Genomic DNA, 23,994 nt, shown 5'->3' on the forward strand with positions numbered 1-23,994 from the left:
CAGAGAATTTTGTTTCTCATGGTCTGAGAGTCCTTCAGGTGCCTTTTGGCAAACTCCAGGCGGGCTGTCATGTGCCTTTGACTGAGGAGTGGCTTCCGTCTGGCCACTCTACCATACAGGCCTGATTGGTGGAGTGCTGCAGAGATGGTTGTTCTTCTGGAAGGTTCTCCTCTCTCCACAGAGACACGCTGGAGCTCTGTCAGAGTGACCATCGGGTTCTTGGTCACCTCCCTGACTAAGGCCCTTCTCCCCCGATCACTTCTTCCTTTTATGGATGATGGAGGCTACTGTGCTCATTGGGGCCTTCAATGCTGCAGAAATGTTTCTGTACCCTTCCCCAGATCTGTGCCTCGATACAATCCTGTCTCGGAGGTCTACCGACAATTCCTTGGACTTCATGGCTTGGTTTGTTCTCTGGCATGCACTGTTAACTGTGGGACCTTATATAGACAGGTGTGTGCCTTTCCAAATCATGTCCAATCAACTGAATTTACCACAGGTGGACTCCAATCAAGTTGTAGTAACATCTCAAGGATGATCAGTGGAAACAGGATGCACCTGAGCTCAATTTTGATTGTCATGGCAAAGGCTGTGAATACTTATGTACATGTGCTTTTTTTGTTTTTTATTTTTAATAAATTTGCAAAGATTTCAAACAAACTTCTTTCACGTTGTCATTATGGGGTATTGTTAGTAGAATTTTGAGGAAAATAATGAATTTAATCAATTTTGGAATAAGGCTGTAATATAACAAAATGTGGAAAAAGTGAAGCGCTGTGAATACTTTCCGGATGCAATGTATGTATAAGACAGCAGGACTGTCGCCTGACCTAGTGCTGTAGTAGACTGGAGAGCCACTGCTGCTGTTTTGCAGCTGATGGTGCTCAGGCTGTTCTTGCTGCCTTGCTGTGTATATAGTTCCTTGGTCAGCAGGTCTGACTGTTCGCCATGGAGCAGGGGACCGATGCTGCTGTCCTCAGCAGAGGGCACTCGAGCTGGCTCCTGAGCATTATGCATTTATGCATTTGATTTTGGAAAAAATGGTGCATAGTGTGATCCTTTTTATTGTTAATGCGGGAACGCTTTGTGTGTGGATCCCGAGCCGCAGTTCAACAGCATCCTCTCTGGCAGTAAGAGAGTGGAGAGAAGTGCTGCCCCAAGAGAGACTGCATTATCCAAGAAGCAGACTTGGCGAGTATTATTATTATTATTATTATTATTATTATTATTATTATTATTTTTATTTCTTGGCAGATGCCCTTATCCAGGGCGACTTACAACATAAGAGTATCAGTTTTCAGGGGAGTTGGTGTGTGCCCTGTTTAAAAAGCGTCACACTTGGGTATTTTCTCTCTCTGTCTTAAAAGGTGGGAAGGTGGAGAGTGCAGCGCCAGGACCACGAGTGTGCCTGGGGAGAGAGGGGACGGATCACAGATGCCACCAAACTGTTTGACTTTTAGGGGAAATCAGAGCAGACTGCTGGGGCTGGGTTTTAGCTAATTTCACGTTTGTACACGTGAGGAGTTGGACTGTTTTCTTTATGTGTTTTACTTTTAAACCTTTATTGTATGTTTTTTTGGTGATTTGGGGACTAAAAGCTAACCTTATTTAAATTCTATTTATATACACTAGTAGATAACTCGGCCCCTTTGGTCTAGCCATACATGGGATCACACTAACAAATTTAAAGTTTGATTAAAGCACAGTTATAAACTTACCTCTGTTTGTGGCTTGTGTGCTGAGAACTTGGAGATTCAAAAGAACCTGCTACAAAGAAAGGAAACTGATTGGGGAACAACGGAGGTCCTAGTCCCTCAATACTAAACCCCTAGATGGCATAGTCCTCAGTATTCTGACTGTGGCACTATGCCATCTATCTATTGAAGTTTGGAGGTTTGCTAATGTCTGATATTTGCATGATTTTTAAAATGTAATTTTAAATTTAATTTAATACATGTGTATCTATGAAGAACTTGTGTATAGTGTGGTACACCTGCGTCTTATAAATGTACATTTTGTCCTGCAGTTCTGGAAAGATGCACAGGGCCCCTAAATTAACAAAACAAATCAAACTAAATTGAAGAGTAGATGACCTTGTGGTTTCTTGAGTGAGGGATTTTGTCAAGTGAACTTGAGTGATGTATAGTGAGTTTGCTTGTCTTCCTAAAGAGGTATTGCTGCAAAGGTATTGTTGGAAAGGTCAAAGAGAGGCATTTTTTACTCACCTACTTGGAACATTCAGTGTGTAATTTAAGTCTTTTGTCATTGCTTTGCTCTAAGAGTCTACAGGCCTGAATTCAATCTGTGTCATCAGGGTTCAGAAGTATTACTCTGCAGTGAACCTCACTGACTGTGCCAATGCTGAGGATTTACTTGTGTTGATTCCCACCCCCAGGATATAAATGTGGAAATATGAGCTTATGCAGTTTGTAATGTTTTAAAGAGCAAACAGCAAAAATCCACATTCCTGCAATAGTTTTTTTACTTCTGAGTTTGAAATTGAAATAGACTTCTATCTGTAAATCATCTTTACTCTGGTTGTGTTTACATATGTTTTGAAATCTGGATAAAAGTGGTAAGGACTAAAGCTGGGGTTACACTACACGATTTCTACAATCCGACATGATTTTGATAACGATGGGCAGCTCACACTTAACTATTTTGAACTGAATTAATGTATTTTGTGTCGTGAAGGAGTGCACACTACACAATCGCTTAAGTACAGTGGGTCACACACTTCACAACTGATCTGAAATACTGTGTTGTGGGGATCTGTGACACAACTATGGAGGGTGATCAGTGCCAAAATTAAGATGATAAGTAATCTTTTTCATTTCACTTCACCAATTTGGAATATTTTGTGTATGTCCATTACATGAAATCCAAATAAAAATCAATTTCAATTACAGGTTGTAATGCAATAAAACAGGAAAAATGCCAAGGGGGTGAATACTTTTGCAAGGCACTATACATTTAATTGTATATGTATATATATATATATATATATATATATATATATATATATATAATTTACTGGAGTTAAACGGTATCAGAGTAGAACGAACAATTATAATGTGATTAATAAGGCTTTTATAATTATTAGTAGTAGAGGTATTAGTAGTAGTAGTAGGCTAGTAGTAGTGTTGCAAACCTGTTACTTAAGAGAACTGTGTAAAAGCCTTATTAATCACCTTATAATTGTTCATTCTACTCAGATAACATTTCACTCCAGTAAATTATATATATATATATACATACACTCACCTAAAGGATTATTAGGAACACCTGTTCAATTTCTCATTAATGCAATTATCTAACCAACCAATCACATGGCAGTTGCTTCAATGCATTTAGGGGTGTGGTCCTGGTCAAGACAATCTCCTGAACTCCAAACTGAATGTCGAATGGGAAAGAAAGGTGATTTGAGCAATTTTGAGCGTGGCATGGTTTTTGGTGCCAAACGGGCAGGTATGAGTATTTCACAATCTGCTCAGTTACCGGGATTTTCACGCACAACCATTTCTAGGGTTTACAAAGAATGGTGTGAAAAGGGAAAAACATCCAGTATGCGGCAGTCCTGTGGGCGAAAATGCCTTGTTGATGCTAGAGGTCAGAGGAGAATGGGCCGACTGATTCAAGCTGATAGAAGAGCAACTTTGACTGAAATAACAACTCGTTACAACCGAGGTATGCAGCAAAGCATTTGTGAAGCCACAACACGTACAACCTTGAGGCGGATGGGCTACAACAGCAGAAGACCCCACCGGGTACCACTCATCTCCACTACAAATAGGAAAAAGAGGCTACAATTTGCACAAGCTCACCAAAATTGGACAGTTGAAGACTGGAAAAATGTTGCCTGGTCTGATGAGTCTCGATTTCTGTTGAGACATTCAGATGGTAGAGTCAGAAACAGAATGAGAACATGGATCCATCATGCCTTGTTACCACTGTGAAGGCTGGTGGTGGTGGTGTAATGGTGTGGGGGATGTTTTCTTGGCACACTTTAGGCCCCTTAGTGCCAATTGGGCATCGTTTAAATGCCACGGCCTACCTGAGCATTGTTTCTGACCATGTCCATCCCTTTATGACCACCATGTACCCATCCTCTGATGGCTACTTCCAGCAGGATAATGCACCATGTCACAAAGGTCGAATCATTTCAAATTGGTTTCTTGAACATGACAATGAGTTCACTGTACTAAACTGGCCCCCACAGTCACCAGATCTCAACCCAATAGAGCATCTTTGGGATGTTGTGGAACGGGAGCTTCGTGCCCTGAATGTACATCCCACAAATCTCCATCAACTGCAAGATGATATCCTATCAATATGGGCCAACATTTCTAAAGAATGCTTTCAGCACCTTGTTGAATCAATGCCACGTAGAATTAAGGCAGTTCTGAAGGCGAAAGGGGGTCAAACACAGTATTAGTATGGTGTTCCTAATAATCCTTTAGGTGAGTGTATATTGCTGCACATTTGTAATGCTAATACAAATATTTTTGTATTGATTTGTATTACTGCACTTTTGTAATGCTCGTGTAAACTAAATCACCCTGGTGAATGGTGCCTGCCAATAATGAAAAATAAATTATACTCGCTATCTTAATAAAAACCTAAAGCATACTGAATCAAATGCATTTTATCCTTTGTATTTATCAGTCCAGACTTGGTGACCTAGATTTGGTGCTCTGTTCTTATTCATCCCTTTTTTTATCAATGGCAGTGGACAAGACAATGCAGTGTTATTGTAAAACATTCCACTGTTAGATACTTCTGTATTCTAGCCAAATTCGGGGATAATTCACTAGATGTTTATGTCTACTCATAGAAAGGTACACACCACATGTGTCTGTCCTCATGCAGCCCAGACTTCTATCCACATCAGCTTGGAAAGCTCAGACAAGCAGCTTGATTCATTAAACGTTTGAGAGGGTGGTGCTGGGTTCTATAAGGTAAACTCATCCAACCCTGATTCTGAAGTTTCAAAAGGTCATCCATAATTTCATATGAATCAGTTAAGCAGCTGTTTTGACACCAGAAACAAAGATCTGACTATCCTTCAGCCCTCAAGAACCAGATTTAATTAAACAAGTGATTTTCTCTAAAATCAGTCAATGACTAATGGGGTCCCAGTATTATTATTTTTATTACTAAATTGGTAATTTAGGGTGCCACATACAAGTTGATCTGGGCTCTCCAGGACAAGGGATGATAAACGTTCCCTTTTTATTTTGGTTTGCATTGGGATTACCATTTACAGAAAAAAAACAAAATAAAAAGTACACATTGAATGTAATTTTGCATACATTTTTACCTCATGTTTGGGTTTTAAATTCAGTTGTTGACCAGAGTTAAAATTTTCAGGTGCTTAAATACTCCCTTGCCCTGTCCCCCCCCTGCAGGACCACTCACGCCAAAGCCAAGTCTGAAGCAGCTGACCAGGCCTCTCAAGCAGCCAACAACGAGTCCAGCATCGCTAGGGTGGTTGCCAGGGAGCTCTCACCATCCTTCTACCAGCCAGGTATACAATCTGTGTGGGCACTGCTGCCTCTAACAATGAGCAAGTCTTGGCAATGCAATATGTATTACACACCACATAGAGACAAAATGGCAAGCACAAAAAGCAGGTATCCCCAACCCCTCAATAACCAATTTGACCTTGTGCTGCAGACAGTTCTGTAGAGGAATCTTATTACAGCAGGACAGTGGAGAAATTGGACTGTAATGTTGTTTTTGAGAGCTCTGTAAATCCTACAGAACCACACAAATGTATAAATTGCAAATCAGAGTCACTGTATAGTCAGGGGTAGTTTACTGTCAACAGAGTTAAAATATTCCAACCATGACATGACAAGATATAAAATAATAATTTTGGATGCTCAATTTTGCTACACCGTTATGTATTCAGTTATCACAGATTCATAGTTCCCAACCATCTACAGTGAGGGAAAAAAGTATTTGATCCCCTGCTGATTTTGTATGTTTGCCCACTGACAAAGAAATGATCAGTCTATAATTTTAATGGTAGGTGTATTTTAACAGTGAGACACAGAATAACAACAAAACAATCCAGAAAAACACATTTCAAAAAAGTTATAAATTGATTTTCATGTTAATGAGGGAAATAAGTATTTGATACCCTATCAATCAGCAAGATTTCTGGCTCCCAGGTGTCTTTTATACAGGTAACGAGCTGAGATTAGGAGCACTCTCTTAAAGGGAGTGCTCCTAATCTCAGCTCGTTACCTGTATAAAAGATACCTGTCCACAGAAGCAATCAATCAATCAGATTCCAAACTCTCCACCATGGCCAAGACCAAAGAGCTATCAAAGGATGTCAGGGACAAGATTGTAGACCTACACAAGGCTGGAATGGGCTACAAGACCATCGCCAAGCAGCATGGTGAGAAGGTGACAACAGTTGGTGCGATTATTCTCAAATGGAAGAAACACAAAATAACTGTCAGTCTCCCTCGGTCTGGGGCTCCATGCAAGATCTCACCTCGTGGAGTTTCAATGATCATGAGAACGGTGAGGAATCAGCCCAGAACTACACGGGAGGATCTTGTTAATGATCTCAAGGCAGCTGGGACCATAGTCACCAAGAAAACAATTGGTAACACACTACGCCGTGAAGGACTGAAATCCTGCAGCGCCCGCAAGGTCCCCCTGCTCAAGAAAGCACATGTACAGGCCCGTCTGAAGTATGCCAATGAACATCTGAATGATTCAGAGGAGAACTGGGTGAAAGTGTTGTGGTCAGATGAGACCAAAATCGAGGTCTTTGGCATCAACTCAATTCGCCGTGTTTGGAGGAGGAGGAATGACCCTAAGAACACCATCCCCACCGTCAAACATGGAGGTGGAAACATTATGCTTTGGGGGTGTTTTTCTGCTAAGGGGACAGGACAGCTGCACCGCATCAAAGGGACGATGGACGGGGCCATGTACCATCAAATCTTGGGTGAGAACCTCCTTCCCTCAGCCAGGGCATTGAAAATGGGTCAAGGATGGGTAAGGCAACAAAGGAGTGGCTCAAGAAGAAGCACATTAAAGTCCTGGAGTAGCCTAGCCAGTCTCCAGACCTTAATCCCATAGAAAATCTGTGGAGGGAGCTGAAGGTTCGAGTTGCCAAACGTCAGCCTCGAAACCTTAATGACTTGGAGAGGATCTGCAAAGAGGAGTGGGACAAAATCCCTCCTGAGATGTGTGCAAACCTGGTGGCCAACTACAAGAAACGTCTGACCTCTGTGATTGCCAACAAGGGTTTTGCCACCACGTACTAAGTCGAAGGGGTCAAATACTTATTTCCCTCATTAACATGCAAATCAATTCATAACTTTTTTGAAATGTGTTTTTCTGGATTTTTTTGTTGTTATTCTGTCTCTCACTGTTAAAATACACCTACCATTAAAATTATAGACTGATCATTTCTTTGTCAGTGGGCAAACGTACAAAATCAGCAGGGGATCAAATACTTTTTTCCCTCACTGTATAACCCTGTCGATAAATCCATACAAATTAGATGCATGCTCCAGTGCATTGGTACAATAGTTAAAATCCACACACACAAATTTGTAATATTGGAATGTTTATAGACAGTGATGGACAGGGCAAAGGGTGAATGATCCTGGGATCAAGGAGCTGAGTAGATGAGCTGAATTCTGTTCCTAAAAGTGGGCGTATTTTTTCTGATGGTCAGGATCTACACAGTTTCGAATCTCTCCGCCACTTTCACAGTCATCTTATTTTAGCTCACTTCAGGGGTCACAAAATTGTGCCTAAAATAAGGGATGCTTTTGCTAGGGTGAGGGGTGAGGGTCATATGACCGAGATAAGGATTCCTAGCAATCCTCTTCAAGAAGCCCTAAGACTGGGTTCCTTCGTCACCACAGTGCATCGGATGCATCTTTAGACATGCAGGGGGGAGCTCTTTGCAGTTCCAGAAATATTGGGCAGTCTTCCGCCAGGCACAGATGGGAAGCTGTTCAAAGCCTCTGCAGCTGACAGTAGAAGGACAGGCAGGGGCCAATGACAGAGCACAGTCTGAGTAGAAGGCCTCACAGAACAGTCATTGTAAGGCCAAATACATAAATACATTAAGGACAGGACTAATCCAAGTGTAAGGCCCCTTATGAAGGTTGTAATTAAGAAAGCTCTGCATTGAATTGATGGCGTATGCATTCTTAAAATTAGAGTAGACATCTAAAATTTAAAACAAAGTATGGCCATTTAAAATATACATAATTTTCTTGAAGCACTCAAACTTCAGTATTCAGCTGATTCTCACAAAGTTCTCATTTTCAGAGTGATCTTCTTTGAGTGTTTAAAAAAGATATTGACCAACATTTGTTTTTGAGTATGCTTAGTAGGGCCTAAAGTCATTATAAATGTTGATTTCAAAGACTATTTACTTATTATTATACATTTTAATAATAACTTAATAACTTTTTTATACCAAGTGATTGAAATTTCTCAATACCGCAATAACATTTCACAAGCACAGGAGTGGAAAATTTGATATTTTTTCATATGTTTTTTATTTGCTATGATAAAAAGTAGAAAGCTGGCTATAGTAATGGACAAACAAAATTCTTCACATTATTATTTTTTTTTTTTTTGAAGATTTTCTCATTACTGAAATATACCTCAAGAATGCGATTGTAACATTTGACATAATTCATGTTTAATTACTTACCTTACCACATGTGTTGAGTTCCTACAACAGCTGAACTCATAGCGTTGGTCTATATTATGGAAAGCTTAACTGAAGGTGCAGTTAAGGTATTTCGGTAATGATAAGCAGGTTGCAGTAATGAGTGAATATTTCGGCAATGAGAATAACTGTAAAGAGCAATAGTATTTGATTTAATCAAAAATGTTAATCAAAAAGCATTGTAAAATGTATAGATATGGTACAGCAGGGGTTGAGATTATTATAATTTTTTTACTTGATTTTATACATAATATTTCCTACTTTTGAATTAATATAAATATGATAATTGATGTAGTTGCAGTTGAATACCCCTAGACCCTCCTCAGTACCATTTACTCTCATAATAAATCTCATTACACGCCTTTACTTACAGCTGGTATTTGAGGTTGCCAATCCAAAATCTTGCCTAGGGTACCATCAAAGTCAGCCGTGCAATTAATAGTACTATTATAATAACAAAAAAAGAAACAGAAAAGACCATTGTGTAGGAAAGTGAAAAAACTGTATTCTGTGTTTCATATCAAAGGCGACACAATATCCATAGGTGATAATATGACTTTAAAAACCTAGATAATTATATAATTATCAAGTATTTTGGGCAGATACAGGATTTTCATTTAGAAGGGGCTCATGAGTGGCAAAGGTGCTTGTGCGAGCGCCAAAGTCGTGAGGCCTGGGTGGGACATCTGGGAGCCCTCCCCCAGAAAATTTTGATTGAGTTCCCCGTAGTGTGCAAATTAGAGCATTTCTAAGACAATCGAACTACGCCTTTTTTTAAAGGATTTTTGACCTGAACTCTTCTATTAAATAGGTCAAAATCAGACATTTGCAGTGAATTGAACAAATAATGTCTAAGACAAAAACCAGTGGCATTTTTGAAAAAACAGTGATTCTTTAAATAATGCCCAAGACTATCCCTGAGTTCCAAGGCCGGAGTGGCTAAACCATCTCCTTTATCGTCTTTACTTCAATTTGACTGGAATCCAGCTTCAATAGTGAAAGTGAAAATGGAGCAGAATCTAAAGCTGTCTGTGAAGCATCAGATTGAAATGCTGAGAATCTCGAGTCAGAAATTTTGAATTGTAGGTAAGAAATGAATGCAGTGCATCTTCAGTGGTGATGTTCACACATTCTACTGTTTCAATGTGGGAGAATATGATGCGTCTAACACAAACTATAAAGTTTCCTTGCACGCATTCAGTAAACAGGCAGTCAGGATTTTAAAATCAGTGCTTTAGATATAATAGAGTATAGAATGTATTTTGGGGTTGTAGATACAATAAGAAGAGCTGGTGCAGAGTTATGTTTAAGAATACTGGATTAGAAAGACAGATACTGCATTTCAGATATGAATATAAGGCAGGGATATGGAAAAACAAAACAATATCAGGTTCCAAAACTATGTTCCATTCCTTCAAACTGTATGTTTCATCTCTCAAGTGCTGGTATCAGGGTCAATGCTGGGACAAAGTATGAAAGAAAAAAAAGAAAAAAAGCAATTGGAATTTTTCAAAAGGTAAAAGTTTATATATTGATGAAACGTGCTCTAATGTAATCCATACAAAAGAAAAATATGCCTGGCAAATACATGCCATAATAAGACATTTTAGCAGGAAATATTGCCTCTTGTCAAATTACTTGTTAAACTGTCTTTTTCTATACCTATAGTTTCATTCGAAATATAATACATTTAAGCTTTTTTTGAGGGGGGGATAAGAAACCTGACTTTAAACTCACTCTGGTTTTGCACACTAGGTCCAGAATACTTGAAGCGAAGGATGCTGCAGGAGATTATTGAGAGCAATGAGAATGTGGATAATGCAGAACAGGAAGCACCATCTACGGAAGAACCACCCCCCACGCCCCCTGAGAGCCCTCAGCTTCATGAGAAGGACAGCATGGGCCAGAGCTCCTGTCCGGCCTGTACCCCCTCCCCCAGCCCAGCGGGGACCCCCCATGAGGGACAACGATCCAAACAGAGCAGCCGTAAGGAGGACCCCCACCTCCTGAGCCCAGGCAGCTGGAACGGTGACCAGAACAGCAAAAGTGGAGGGAGCAGGTCAAGCAGTCGGCCGAGCAGCAGACCAGGCAGTCGACCAAACACTCCTTCCAACTTGCTCCTCCTACCAGGAGAGGAGAGGGTGGCACCCAACAGTCGCAGCCACTCACGCAACTCCAGCCGGCAAAGCAGCAAGGCTGATCAAAACAGCAACTACGAGCTGGAGATCAAACCACTCCAGAAGATGGACTCTTCAGAGCCCAAGCAGGGCGATGTTCACCAGAGCTTCCACAGCTACCCAGTGAGGACCACTGTAATCTATCCTCCAGATGAGGGGGAGCCCATTCCCGCTGCCAAAGTGCCTTCCAAACCCACCACCCCCGAGCCCAGGGTGGACATCAGAAGCAGGGAGTCCAGATCAGAGCCGAACGAGCCACGCCAAGAACAGCCAGCTGAGACTAAACTCGAGCAAAGTGCTGAAGTGAGGGAAGAATGGACGATACCACCCAAGGTGGAGTCCAAACATCCAGCCAAGCCTGAATCTGCTGCCCCTCTGCCTCCGCCGCCGCCCAAACCAGAACCAAAACTGAATGCTAAGCTTGAGCCCAAGACAGTCGCCAAACAGGAACCTAAACCAGTGATTAAGGCAGAGCTCAAGGTTATCAACAAGCCAGCCCCCAAACCTGCCGTAAAGACAGACTCCAAAGCAGACGCCAGGTCAAAAGCCATTGTCAAAGTCCGCTCGGAAGTGAAGGACGCATCAGCCTATGAAGAGGTCTGTTTTAATATAATAAAAATGAGGCTCAAACTCAAATAAAAAATTCAAAGTATCAATAGCAAGCGTATAGCAAATACATTTAGTGCAGCATTGGTTGGTTTCTATTGGGTATAAAAGCTTCTGCACTGGATGTTCTAGATGGTTTAAAGGCTGAAATTTGAAGCTTCTTTTAGAGAGAATTGTAGCGAACCCATGACCCTTTTCACACTTACTGGGGACGGCCCTGGGACACCTCAAATTTAGTCATGCGTTTTCTCTGAACTGGAGGTATAATTGCATTCACATATGTAGCTTGAAAGGAGACTTAAACTTGCAACTAAATGCATGCCGCAAATGAAAAAAAAATGGCTAAAACAGTACAGTTACACATGACATTAAGTATGTTTACAGATGTATGCTGTGGATTTATATCACAACTTATTAATATTGACCTAATCGCTTCAATATGGTCTTTGAAAGTACTCTTAACCGCTGCAGCCGACATTTTAAAATATAATTTTAAAATGCATGGGTGTCGGTTAAGCACCATGGTTCAGTGGGGAATCGAATTTATATATTACCCATTTCAAATGCCTGTATCTTCAGTTCTACAAGTCTAAAAGTGGTGTAATACAATTCAACTGGAAGCTAAGCACATTTAGTAGAACGTCTACATTACATTAAATCACAATATAGGATATCGTCATATGCATTATATATTAATATTCAGATTTATTATCTGAAATGTGTATAACTCACATACATTATCTCTCTCATCTATACATATATTACATGTACTGTATAAATTATATAATATAATACATCAAAAGTGTCAGTGTCTTCGCTGCTCAGTATTTTTTCTCAGAGTTCCAAAGGAAAACTTGCAAGTTTTCCTTTAGGTTCCACTTCATTTTTTGTGGTCCACAGTTTTTTAAGTCTGATCTTAGTATTTATATTTTCCTTTTAACTTGGTCAGGCAAGCGAAAGAAGCTGCCCACTGTCATATCCTTATAGATAGATCCTTATAGACCGCACCATTCCTTCCATTTCTTTTTCAACTATATTTTCCATCCATATTGTAAACAGTTGTTTGTCAACTCAATATAAATGCATATTAGATTGCATAGCAAATAAAAATGCAACCCTGGTTATTTGAAAAAGGAAGCACTGCCCAAGGGGGAGGGGTTTCTGCGCACTTCTGTAGGAACCCGTACGAATTGTCACTCTATCAAAGCTGCCATTGGCCCCTGCGCACATCACTCAAACAGGTCCTGTTTGTGTAAAAGGTGACATCTGCATAGGTTTGTCCTCTTTTGCCGGGAGCTAGGACTACCGTGTGACCTTGCACAATATATGGCACGGGGCAATCAAGCAACTTGTGCGTCCTCCACACATTATTGTGGCAATGGACCCCTGATCCAATGGGAGTGGGGCCACAGACCCATAGAAAATCAGCATAATACACATAATACATAAGTCAATCAGAGTAGCCGAGCTGAAAAATTATGTATAGCGTGGCAGCAGGAACATTCATGCTGCCTCTACGCAGCACAGGAGCATCCTACTCAATTGAACAGTACAGAGCGGAGAGCTCCACTGTGCTGACAACTTAAAATGTCGTACAAACCAACTATATACACCACGGGGCTAAGGAACCAACTCATGCACCACACGCAGAACACAGGAGCAGTTGACGCCCGCTGATTAGCCCAGCTAACGCAGGGCAAACATTATCTCTGCTGTTTTGACAAATTAACTATGTACACAGCGGAGCATGAGAGCCAGCTCAAGTGCTTACCACTGAGGACAGCAGCAGCCGTCTCTTGCTCTATGGCACACAGCCAGAGCGGGCCACAGAACTGCTGACCAAGGAATTATATACACAGCAAGGCATTGAGAACAGCTTAAGCACTATCAGCTAGGAACAGCAGCAGTGATGCTCCAGTCTACTAGATCTAGGATGGAGCCACAGACCTGCTGTTTACACATAATATACAGTGAAGGAAAAAAGTATTTGATCCCCTGCTGATTTTGTATGTTTGCCCACTGACAAAGAAATGATCAGTCTATAATTTTAATGGTAGGTGTATTTTAACAGTGAGACACAGAATAACAACAAAACAATCCAGAAAAACACATTTCAAAAAAGTTATAAATTGATTTGCATGTTAATGAGGGAAATAAGTATTTGATCCCCTATGAATCAGCAAGATTTCTGGCTCCCAGGTGTCTTTTATACAGGTAACGAGCTGAGATTAGGAGCACTCTCTTAAAGGGAGTGCTCCTAATCTCAGCTCGTTACCTGTATAAAAGACACCTGTCCACAGAAGCAATCAATCAATCAGATTCCAAACTCTCCACCATGGCCAAGACCAAAGAGCTGTCAAAGGATGTCAGGGACAAGATTGTAGACCTACACAAGGCTGGAATGGGCTACAAGACCATCGCCAAGCAGCTTGGTGAGAAGGTGACAACAGTTGGTGCAATTATTCTCAAATGGAAGAAACACAAAATAACTGTCAGTCTCCCTCGGTCTGGGGCTCCATGCAAGATCTCACCTCGTGGAGTTTCAATGATCATGAGAACGGTGAGGAATCAGCCCAGAACTAAATGGGAGGATCTTGTTAATGATCTCAAGGCAGCTGGGACCATAGTCACCAAGAAAACAATTGGTAACACACTACACCGTGAAGGACTGAAATCCTGCAGCGCCCGCAAGGTCCCCCTGCTCAAGAAAGCTCATGTACAGGCCCGTCTGAAGTATGCCAATGAACATCTGAATGATTCAGAGGAGAACTGGGTGAAAGTGTTGTGGTCAGATGAGACCAAAATCGAGCTCTTTGGCATCAACTCAACTCGTCGTGTTTGGAGGAGGAGGAATGACCCCAAGAACACCATCCCCACCGTCAAACATGGAGGTGGAAACATTATGCTTTGGGGGTGTTTTTCTGCTAAGGGGACAGGACAACTGCACTGCATCAAAGGGACGATGGATGGGGCCATGTACCATCAAATCTTGGGTGAGAACCTCCTTCCCCTCAGCCAGGGCATTGAAAATGGGTCAAGGATGGGTATTCCAGCATGACAATGACCCAAAACACACAGCCAAGTCAACAAAGGAGTGGCTCAAGAAGAAGCACATTAAGGTCCTGGAGTGGCCTAGCCAGTCTCCAGACCTTAATCCCATAGAAAATCTGTGGAGGGAGCTGAAGGTTCGAGTTGCCAAACGTCAGCCTCGAAACCTTAATGACTTGGAGAGGATCTGCAAAGAGGAGTGGGATAAAATCCCTCCTGAGATGTGTGCAAACCTGGTGGCCAACTACAAGAAACATCTGACCTCTGTGATTGCCAACAAGGGTTTTGCCACCAAGTACTAAGTCAAAGGGGTCAAATACTTATTTCCCTCATTAACATGCAAATCAATTCATAACTTTTTTGAAATGTGTTTTTCTGGATTTTTTTGTTGTTATTCTGTCTCTCACTGTTAAAATACACCTACCATTAAAATTATAGACTGATCATTTCTTTGTCAGTGGGCAAACGTACAAAATCAGCAGGGGATCAAATACTTTTTTCCCTCACTGTATATACATAGCGGGGTACAGGCCAGACGCATGCACCACTGCAACACAATGCAATAATGAACAAACTATATACAGGGCGGCCTCGGAAGGCAAACGCATGACAGACCCTGGGAACACATCGACAGGGCTGTCAGCAAGTCCAGGAGCAGCTCGCGTGGGTGCTCGACTGGAAGGCATGGTCTAGTGGAAGGGAAAGACATGGTTGAAATAGCTCCATCCAGGATGTGCTAACGGGCAGACTGGGAACGGAAATCGGGAGCCAGAGCCCGAAGGCTACTGGAGCTCGACTGAAGCCAACACCGTGTTTCCAATGGAAGGGACCCGTCCTGTCACACCCAACCTGTTGGACAAATGTAAGCGGCAAAGCCCAATCTGCAGCCGCACAGATGTCTGCCAAGTGGGTGCCGTGAAAAAGGGCCCACGATGTGGCAATGCCTCGAGTCAAATGGGCCACCAGGTGTTCACACTCCATAGGACACAAACAGTTGGTCCGAGCACCTAATGTCCTTAGTCCAAATAGCAGCTGAGGGCCCGCACAGAGCAGAGCAGGTGAAGCCAACTCTCCTGCTCCGAAGAGAATGGAGGAGGATGGAAAGCCATCAACTCAATAGGCCTGTTGGCATGAAATGGAGACAGCATTTTCGGGGGGAATGCAGGGTTAGGCCGTACCATGACCCTGGAGCCATCTCCCACATAACGGACACACGATGGGTGTATGTACAGGGCATGTAACTCGCTCACGTGTTTTTCAGAGGTGATTGTCTTAAGTGATACTGAGTTCAGTGGCTCAAATGGGGCATGGGAAAGTGCATCCAGCACTACATCAAGGTGCCATATAGGCAGTGAAGGGGTGTGAGGAGGCCGTAGCCATCGAGCTCCCTTCAGAAACTGCATAGCCAGGAAATGAGACCCAGGGGGCTCGCCATTAATGCGGACATGACATGCGGAGATGGCCCCCAGATACATTTTAAGCGTGGACAGGGACTTACCCTGGTCCAACAGCTCCTGTCAAAATTGTAATATGACCCCAATGGGGCAATTAACTGGGTCTTGACCGCCGTTTTGGCACCAGGTGCTAAACATCCGCCAGCAGTAGGAATACTGCAACCTCGTAGAGGGAGCTCTCACCACTGAATAGTGGCTACTACCGCATCTGACAGACCCAGTTCTCACTGGGAGTTGCCAAGGCTCTCTGTTGAGGAGGGCGATCAAGTCTGCAAACCAGAATCTGCAAGGCCACAGTTGGGCTATCAGCAGAACTGTCACTCATTCTTTCTCCAGGATCATCATGAGAAGGGGCAATGGTGGGAATGCGTAGAGGAGACCACATAGTGTGGCCACGTGTGGGCTAGCAAGTCAATCCGTAGGGTTCTCAGATGGAGAACCATAGTGGGCAGTGGGTGGACTCTGCAGAGGCAAATATATCCACTTCCGCTCTGCCAAACCGGCACCACAGTTGTTGAAGCACAAGTGAGTGGAGGCAGCATTCCAAAACTGGGGGCCTCCACAAGAGAGGAGGTCCGCTGCTGTGTTGGATAAGTCGGGGAGGTGAACTGCTCTGATGGAGCGGAACTGAAGCTGCACTCCTAAAAGCAGACAGTGTGCTAGACAGTACAGTCTGTACTGGTTAGGATGGACAATACAGCGGTAGTTGCCTATATCAACAGGCAAGGAGGTCTCAGGTCGCGCCAGGACGTTGATATGGAGGGCCTGTGTGGGCTCCATCCACCTGCCCCGGACACCACATCTGGTTGCCCCCCAACCTTGTTTGTAGGCATCTGTCGTCATGACTACTCGGTGGCAGACTGGCCCCAGGGGCACACCAAGGGTCAAATTGTGAGAGCTCCACCACCAATGGAGCGCCTTCCAGCATGCCGGAATGACTGTGACTCGGCATGCTCGTGGGAAAGTGCTTGGGGCTAGTGATTGGCCAGAAAACAGCAATCTCGAATGCTCGGCCCTCGAAGGTGAAATGGAGAAACTTGTGAAAATAGGCATCTTTCAGATCCACCATGGTGAACCAGTCACTGGGCCATCTTTCTTGGGCACTAGGAAGTATGGGGAATAGAATCCCTCATGCTGCCCCAGAGGGGGCACTTCACAGAAATGCTCTCTTCTCCAGGAGAGCAGTGATTTCAACTCAAAGTGCCACACACTGCAACAGGTCCCTCACTCGCGTCCACATCACGCCTCAGAAGGGGGGTGGGTGTGTTTGAAACTGTAGGGAGTAGCCAACTGAAATAATTTGCAGCATCCAAGAGGTTTGTCCTCTTTTGCCGGGAGCTAGGACTACCGTGTGACCTTGCACAATATATGGCACGGGGCAATCAAGCAACTTGTGCGTCCTCCACACATTATTGTGGCAATGGACCCCTGATCCAATGGGAGTGGGGCCACAGACCCATAGAAAATCAGCATAATACACATAATACATAAGTCAATCAGAGTAGCCGAGCTGAAAAATTATGTATAGCGTGGCAGCAGGAACATTCATGCTGCCTCTACGCAGCACAGGAGCATCCTACTCAATTGAACAGTACAGAGCGGAGAGCTCCACTGTGCTGACAACTTAAAATGTCGTACAAACCAACTATATACACCACGGGGCTAAGGAACCAACTCATGCACCACACGCAGAACACAGGAGCAGTTGACGCCCGCTGATTAGCCCAGCTAACGCAGGGCAAACATTATCTCTGCTGTTTTGACAAATTAACTATGTACACAGCGGAGCATGAGAGCCAGCTCAAGTGCTTACCACTGAGGACAGCAGCAGCCGTCTCTTGCTCTATGGCACACAGCCAGAGCGGGCCACAGAACTGCTGACCAAGGAATTATATACACAGCAAGGCATTGAGAACAGCTTAAGCACTATCAGCTAGGATCCTCCAAGAGTCTTGGGTGCAGAGTTGCAAATTGGAGAGTTGCTGGGGGGTGTAAGGGTGGGCCAGAGGCTGCTGGAATGCCTCAGGGCCGTGACTCAGGTAGCGGGGGAGGCGGGATCTGGCCAGGCCTCCTACCGCGAGCTTCCATGGGCTACCAGTGGCCAGGGCGGTGAGCCTGGGGGGGCACCTGCCTGCCAGAAAGACATTGGCGGACATTGGCAGGAGGGTGGGTGTATTGCCTGGGCTGTGGACTGGGAGCCATGATCGGGGGGCCTCCTTGTTGATGGGCTACCGCAGGCTGCCTGTGCTGCTGGGCCTGCTCTTTCTCTTGGAGGGTGCGCGAGAGCATCTCCTCCACAGAGGGGCCAAAAGTGAAGCCGGTGAAATGGGGACATACACAATGGCTGCCAGGGACTGCCCAGTAGACCTTGCCCCCTGATGCATCACCATCACCAGCTGGTCAGCCGACACTGCAATCTCCGAGATAGGGGGCATGGTTGGTGATGTGTCATCCAGCTCTGAGGGCTCAGCCAGCTGAGCCAAGTACAAGGCCAGCAGGCTCTCAGTATTCCTGAGGCAAGCTGCTTGGGCTCCTGCCTCATATGCCCTTCAGAGAAGCATCTCCATGACACAAGACTGCCTGTTGGGGCAGGCCAGGTCACGTGGCTCCGCAGACAGTGAGGGTAGGGAGATGAGCACAGTGATGGTGGAGTTCACGTGTGGGAAGTGCACTAGGCCCGCTTCTGCCGCCCCCTGGGTCCTGGCATAAGCCTCCCCTGTCCTGGCTAGTGTGGGAGCTGTTGCCGGGTGGTCCCTGGTTGCCCTCAGTTCCTTGAGGTGGTCAAGAAGCAGTGGGAGGGCCCGTGTGTGCTGCTGCGAACGGTGACCCTGGATCAGAGGGCCAGGAGAGCTGGAGACACTCCACAGCCCTCTGAATCACTGCCCAGAACTCTGTCCCGAAGGAGCCTTTAGCTCAGAGCCCCTGTGAGGGCTGAGAGACAGGTGGTCCTCCTCCCAGATGGCCTATCCGGAGATGGAGCAAACAGACTCCCCTCTGACTCCATCGGTGCGGTGTGGGACGTAACATGGATTGAAGGGGGCGGGGCCTATTGCACTGCATGTGCTGCCTGCGTGGCCAGCAAAGCGCAGATTTGGTCCATCCTGTGGCTGAAAGCATGGATGGCCTCATCTCACTGTCTGCCTCGGAGCCGGACCTCTGGTGCCAATGGCACAGCGGGAGGAGGCTAGCGACAACGCAGAAGAGGGCGTCGCTCATGTGCATGCACTGGGAAGCGCAGCTGCTTTGTGGGACTCAGCTGCAGCAGGCGCATCAGCAGACGTAGGCGGACCAGGCGAAATGGCAAAAGAGGATGAATTTATACAAACAGGGATTGGAAGGGACCTGTTTGAGTGACGTGCACAGTTGCCAATGGCAGCTTTGATAGTGACATTTCGATTGGGTTCCTACAGAAGTGCGCAGAAACCCCTCCCCCTTGGACAGTGCTTCCGATCTGAAAGATAACAGCTGTTCCCGTTTTAAAATGCATTGTTTTTAATTGAAACATGCTTTGGTTCAATTCATATTGTTTTAATGCATTATTCAGATTAGTGAAAAAAAGTTATGTGGTCCCATACACAATTTCACAATTTTACACCTGATAATTGCATAGTGCTGTCCACTCTCAATTTATGAGTGTTCACATATGAAATAAGGCCACCCTGGGCCCCTCTGAATATAAAATCACTCATTCATAACAAATACATTTTTTAACTATGAGTTAAAAAAAATCTTAGGAGTAATTGGCATTGAAACAGATAGATAGAAAATGATCCAAAAACAGTACATCTGTAACAGGTTTATTTTAGTTTTAATTCATACCTGTCAGCTTAAAATAAGAAAGGATGAGACAAATATCAGCACAATCCTTAGCTGGTCATGTTAATTTCATGATTATACTTTATTTAGAAATTAATCCTTCTAAGTTAATTTATAACTTAAATGTGTGTGTTCACAGAGGAAGCTCACAATTTTGCAGCAGTGTTCTTTGTGCCTACATATTGTATTGCAAGATGGACAAGACTGAAAGACACAGAGAATGCAAAGTGATTCATTTGTGAGTCAGAATGTACCCAGCAAAAACTACATCTACAACAAACACAAACGCAACCTTGCATCTCAATGGCACAGTGCCTTCCCTCCAGTGGTGCGATCTTCAAAGGTCCTCACGTATCAAAAGCCTCAGTCCTACAGAATGTTACTTTGTTAACCGTTTGAACTTTCCCCCAATCAGTCCTATAAATTGAATCACATTTCCTGTACTCTCTTGTGATGACTATTGTGATTGAGTCTTAATGGCTTCATCCTGATTCTTCAATTTCCATGTGGTGTGGGGACTAAAACAAACTGCAATGGTTCATAGTTAAAAATTACTTTTTGAAATCTGTAGATGCTCATCGATTTGCCACCGAAGCAGCTGACTTTAGGGTAAACAACATAACTGTTTGGCTTCCAATAGAGGCCCACCTTCTACTGAATATTTGCTAAAGTGCAGAGACATAAACCTAATATAAAAATCTTAATTCAGACATATTTTGCACCTATGGAAAGGGGCATGGGGGGTTCATTTCTGGTTGTAATTTGTCATAGTTTAAAAAAATTATAGTTTAAAGGGAGGTTTTTTGGTCAATATGCAAGACACCGCTTCTCACACCTAAGTAAAAAAACAGCAAAACACTGAATACCAGGCAGAGAGAGTGTTATAGTTTGAGTTTCCTAAATTTCCTAAAGTCCTTCCTGTTTCTTGATTGTGAGGCTGCTGCTGCTGCTTCATGGCTGAGCTATGTACTATTCATCTTGGGATTAACTACAAGGAGCATTCTTGGCAAGGTTCATCAGACACTAGATTAAGGAAAAAAACGATTTCAACGTTTTTATAGCTGTCATACGTGTCAGTTTGCTACAGTCTGGAGTCCCGTACTGAAGATGACGTGTAACCTAGGCAGAAAAGGGCCCTGCCAGTATGCACCAGAATACCTTCCCACTTGATTAATTTATTGTCCACTCTCCATGTATATGCAGATCCTTAAAAGCAGGTTAATGCTTACCATTTAATATAATACTGATTATCAAGAGAACACTTCTAAAAAAAATCCAAGAAGTTAAGCAATATCTAGATCAAGCTTTAAAATAAGATGTTCTTGATAACTTCATTAGCCAGATCTTCATGTTGATGGATTTGATTGGGGAAGATACATTTTCTCACACAAATTTCTACAAGTGAAATTGGTCAAAGTGACATAAAACCTTAAAACCATTTCTACACTGACCCACATTCCTACTCAAGGCTCCAACGCTGCTGCATTGTAGTAGTTAGGCTATAATGTAATTCATCACCTGAAAGGAGATTGTAGACCACAATTTTGCAAACCTCTAGAGGAGATAGGAGTCTAGAACCATAACATACAAAATACAAATGCTTGCAAATTGTTGCCACAAGTATGTAAGTGTTCTTACATATTTTATGAGGTGTAACTGCCAAAATACCCTGCAGAATGAGGGACACCAGACATTTCTCTCTCTCTGACAGTTGAATACACTGGGACTCAGTGACAGTATCTCTAATAAGACAGAGCAAAACAAGAATACAAATATAAGTGTTTCTCCAGGTGTCCCTAGAAGGGTATGTTGTAACATTCCCTACAACAGTGCTACAATGCTGTGGTTTCTTAATCCACAACATAGAAAACTGCAGCGCTTACTGAACACTGCCTCAGGACCACTGCACAGCAGCAGCGGTGATAATCCTTTGGTAATTGACATTTTCAGTCATGATGCAGTTAAACATGATGTACACTGAACACAAATATAAATGCAGGAAATTAGTCAAGTGAAATAAAATCATCAGTCCCTAAACCATGGATTCCACGTAACTGGGAATACAGATATACATCTGTTGGTCACAGATGACTGGTTATTATACAGGGTTGTTTTAAAAGTATACAATTTCAAAAAGCTATTGTGATCAAACTACATAAATCTGATATATATATATATATATATATATATATATATATATATATATATGTCTGATACATGATACATGAGTAATCTAAATCTTCTTTAGTTGCAAAATGACACACTCTCTCTTTCAGGGACCGAACACTATCATGATCTGCATGGTGATACTTCTGAATATTGGCCTGGCAATTCTCTTTGTCCACATTTTGTCATGAGAGACTGGGACTCAGGTAGGTAAAGACTCTGTGACAGTTTAATATATTTTCCAGTTTTCTTGTACTACCCAGTGTAAAAGCAGGTGGGTCAATAACAGCTTCATTGCCCACCCCACTTACAGCACAAACGATAAATTGCATATTATTGGTTTGTGCTACGTTTGTGCTGGTTTGTGCCATTGAAATAAATGTTTGTGCTGCTTTGGTTTTTAAGATATTAACATTTATTTATTTTCGGTGAGTGATGCCACTCAGCCCCCCCACAACAACTATTATTATTATTAGTATTAACTTAAATTGTTGTTTTATTATTTTCCCAAAATTACATGTGCAATTTGTAACAGAAAATGTTCAGAAAGTGTAAAAATATAGTAAAGGTTCAGAAAAGGGGTGGTTGAAGCTTGGCTTTGGGGGGCTGCACCAAACATCCTTGAGGGCCGCATCTGTACTAAACGGATCAGTGCTCAATCTGAGCTCCACCCTTATAACTATTCGATGCGACTTTATTTAGTTTGCCACTGACATGGATACCGCGGGTTTTTGGTGAGGAAGGTGTACAAAGGCGTTATAGATTAACACCATGAAGCATATTAATCCTAACAGACATGATTGATCCTGTAGTGGGATCAACTAAGAAGCGCAGTGATCTTAACCACATTTTTGAAGCTGTGTTTAGCTTTGAGATTTTTTTGCAACAAGTACTAGGTGACATTATAGGTGTAGACAAGTCTGGTTAAGCACAGATAAAGAACAGAAATGTGACTTAAATTATTTACAAAGATTTGCACTTTCAAATAAACAGTGTAATGTTGAACAGTGTATTCTGCTTTTGTGTCTTTATGGTGAGGTGTAGTTTGTCTGCGATTTAGGTTTTTATTTTTAAACATGTGAAAGCTACTTTATTTCTTCAGCAGCCCTGCTGCAAACAACACGACGGGTGACAGATTGCTGTTTGTAGCGAAGTTCCACATCTGAGCAGCGCACTTCCAGAGGCTCGGAGAAGCACCCCTCTTTTTTAAGGATCTCTGTTAGTTGCAAATTTTAAATAATACTTTTTTTGATACTGCTGTTGAATGTTTTATCTTTTTACTGTGTCTGTTTTTGACTGATTGACTTGTCACTCTGGATATGAAAAGGGTTATAAATAAAACATATTATAGGATGATGATTATTATTATTATTATTATTATTATTATTATTATTATTATTATTATTATTATTGTTGTAGTTGATGAGAGACACACACTAGTGTGAGAAACATGCTGTGTACTTTGTGCCGGGGCAGAAGCATCATTTTGTGAAAGTTGTATTATTCCTCTTTCATTGTAGCTGTCATTGGAGCTGTAGACACCCACGTTCAATTAGCAACACCAGTTAGACATGAGCTGGTTTAATTGGAAACTCCTTAGTTAATAATAATCAGATCAGTGGAGCCTGAACAAAGCCTTTTCATGATCCGGATCCAGTGATCACGGATCCAATCCTGTTTTTGGATCCTGTTTTTTGATCCTGTTAGTAGCCTACTAGGACTGTAGCCTACTGTGTTTGTTATTCATATGAAATAGTAGTTTCAGCAAATGTAATTATATTTTCATTTCGTTATATCTTTAATATTAGAATAGCAGAAACATTAGTTTGATCATCACAAACCGGCACAAACATAGCACAAATGACAGTGAAGTGTTTAGTTTGATTCTGTCACTGTGGGGGGGCTGAGTGATGTCACTCACTGAAAATAAATAAATTTTAATATCTTCAAAACCAAAGCAGCGCAAATGTTTATTTAAATGGCACAAACCGGTGCAAATGTAGCA

General features: G+C 42.8%; 1 protein-coding gene across 2 annotated transcripts in view; it reads left to right on the forward strand.

The window, feature by feature from the left end:
• Positions 1 to 23,994, forward strand: part of jph2 (junctophilin 2) — a 67,703-nt gene that overhangs the window by 36,975 nt on the left and 6,734 nt on the right. Inside the window, exons 3-6 of one of the 2 annotated variants that reach the window (XM_066702710.1) lie at positions 5,409 to 5,527; positions 10,478 to 11,496; positions 22,100 to 22,195; positions 23,095 to 23,882. In XM_066702710.1, coding sequence (XP_066558807.1) covers positions 5,409 to 5,527; positions 10,478 to 11,496; positions 22,100 to 22,180 — 1,219 coding nt within the window. In that variant the 3' untranslated portion in view covers positions 22,181 to 22,195; positions 23,095 to 23,882. Of the gene's footprint in view, positions 1 to 5,408; positions 5,528 to 10,477; positions 11,497 to 22,099; positions 22,196 to 23,094; positions 23,883 to 23,994 lie in introns of those variants that run through there. The other variant, XM_066702709.1, reaches the window with a different exon arrangement.

This window comes from Amia ocellicauda, chromosome 4 (genome assembly GCF_036373705.1).
Source record: "Amia ocellicauda isolate fAmiCal2 chromosome 4, fAmiCal2.hap1, whole genome shotgun sequence".
Taxonomy (NCBI): Eukaryota; Metazoa; Chordata; class Actinopteri; order Amiiformes; family Amiidae; genus Amia; species Amia ocellicauda.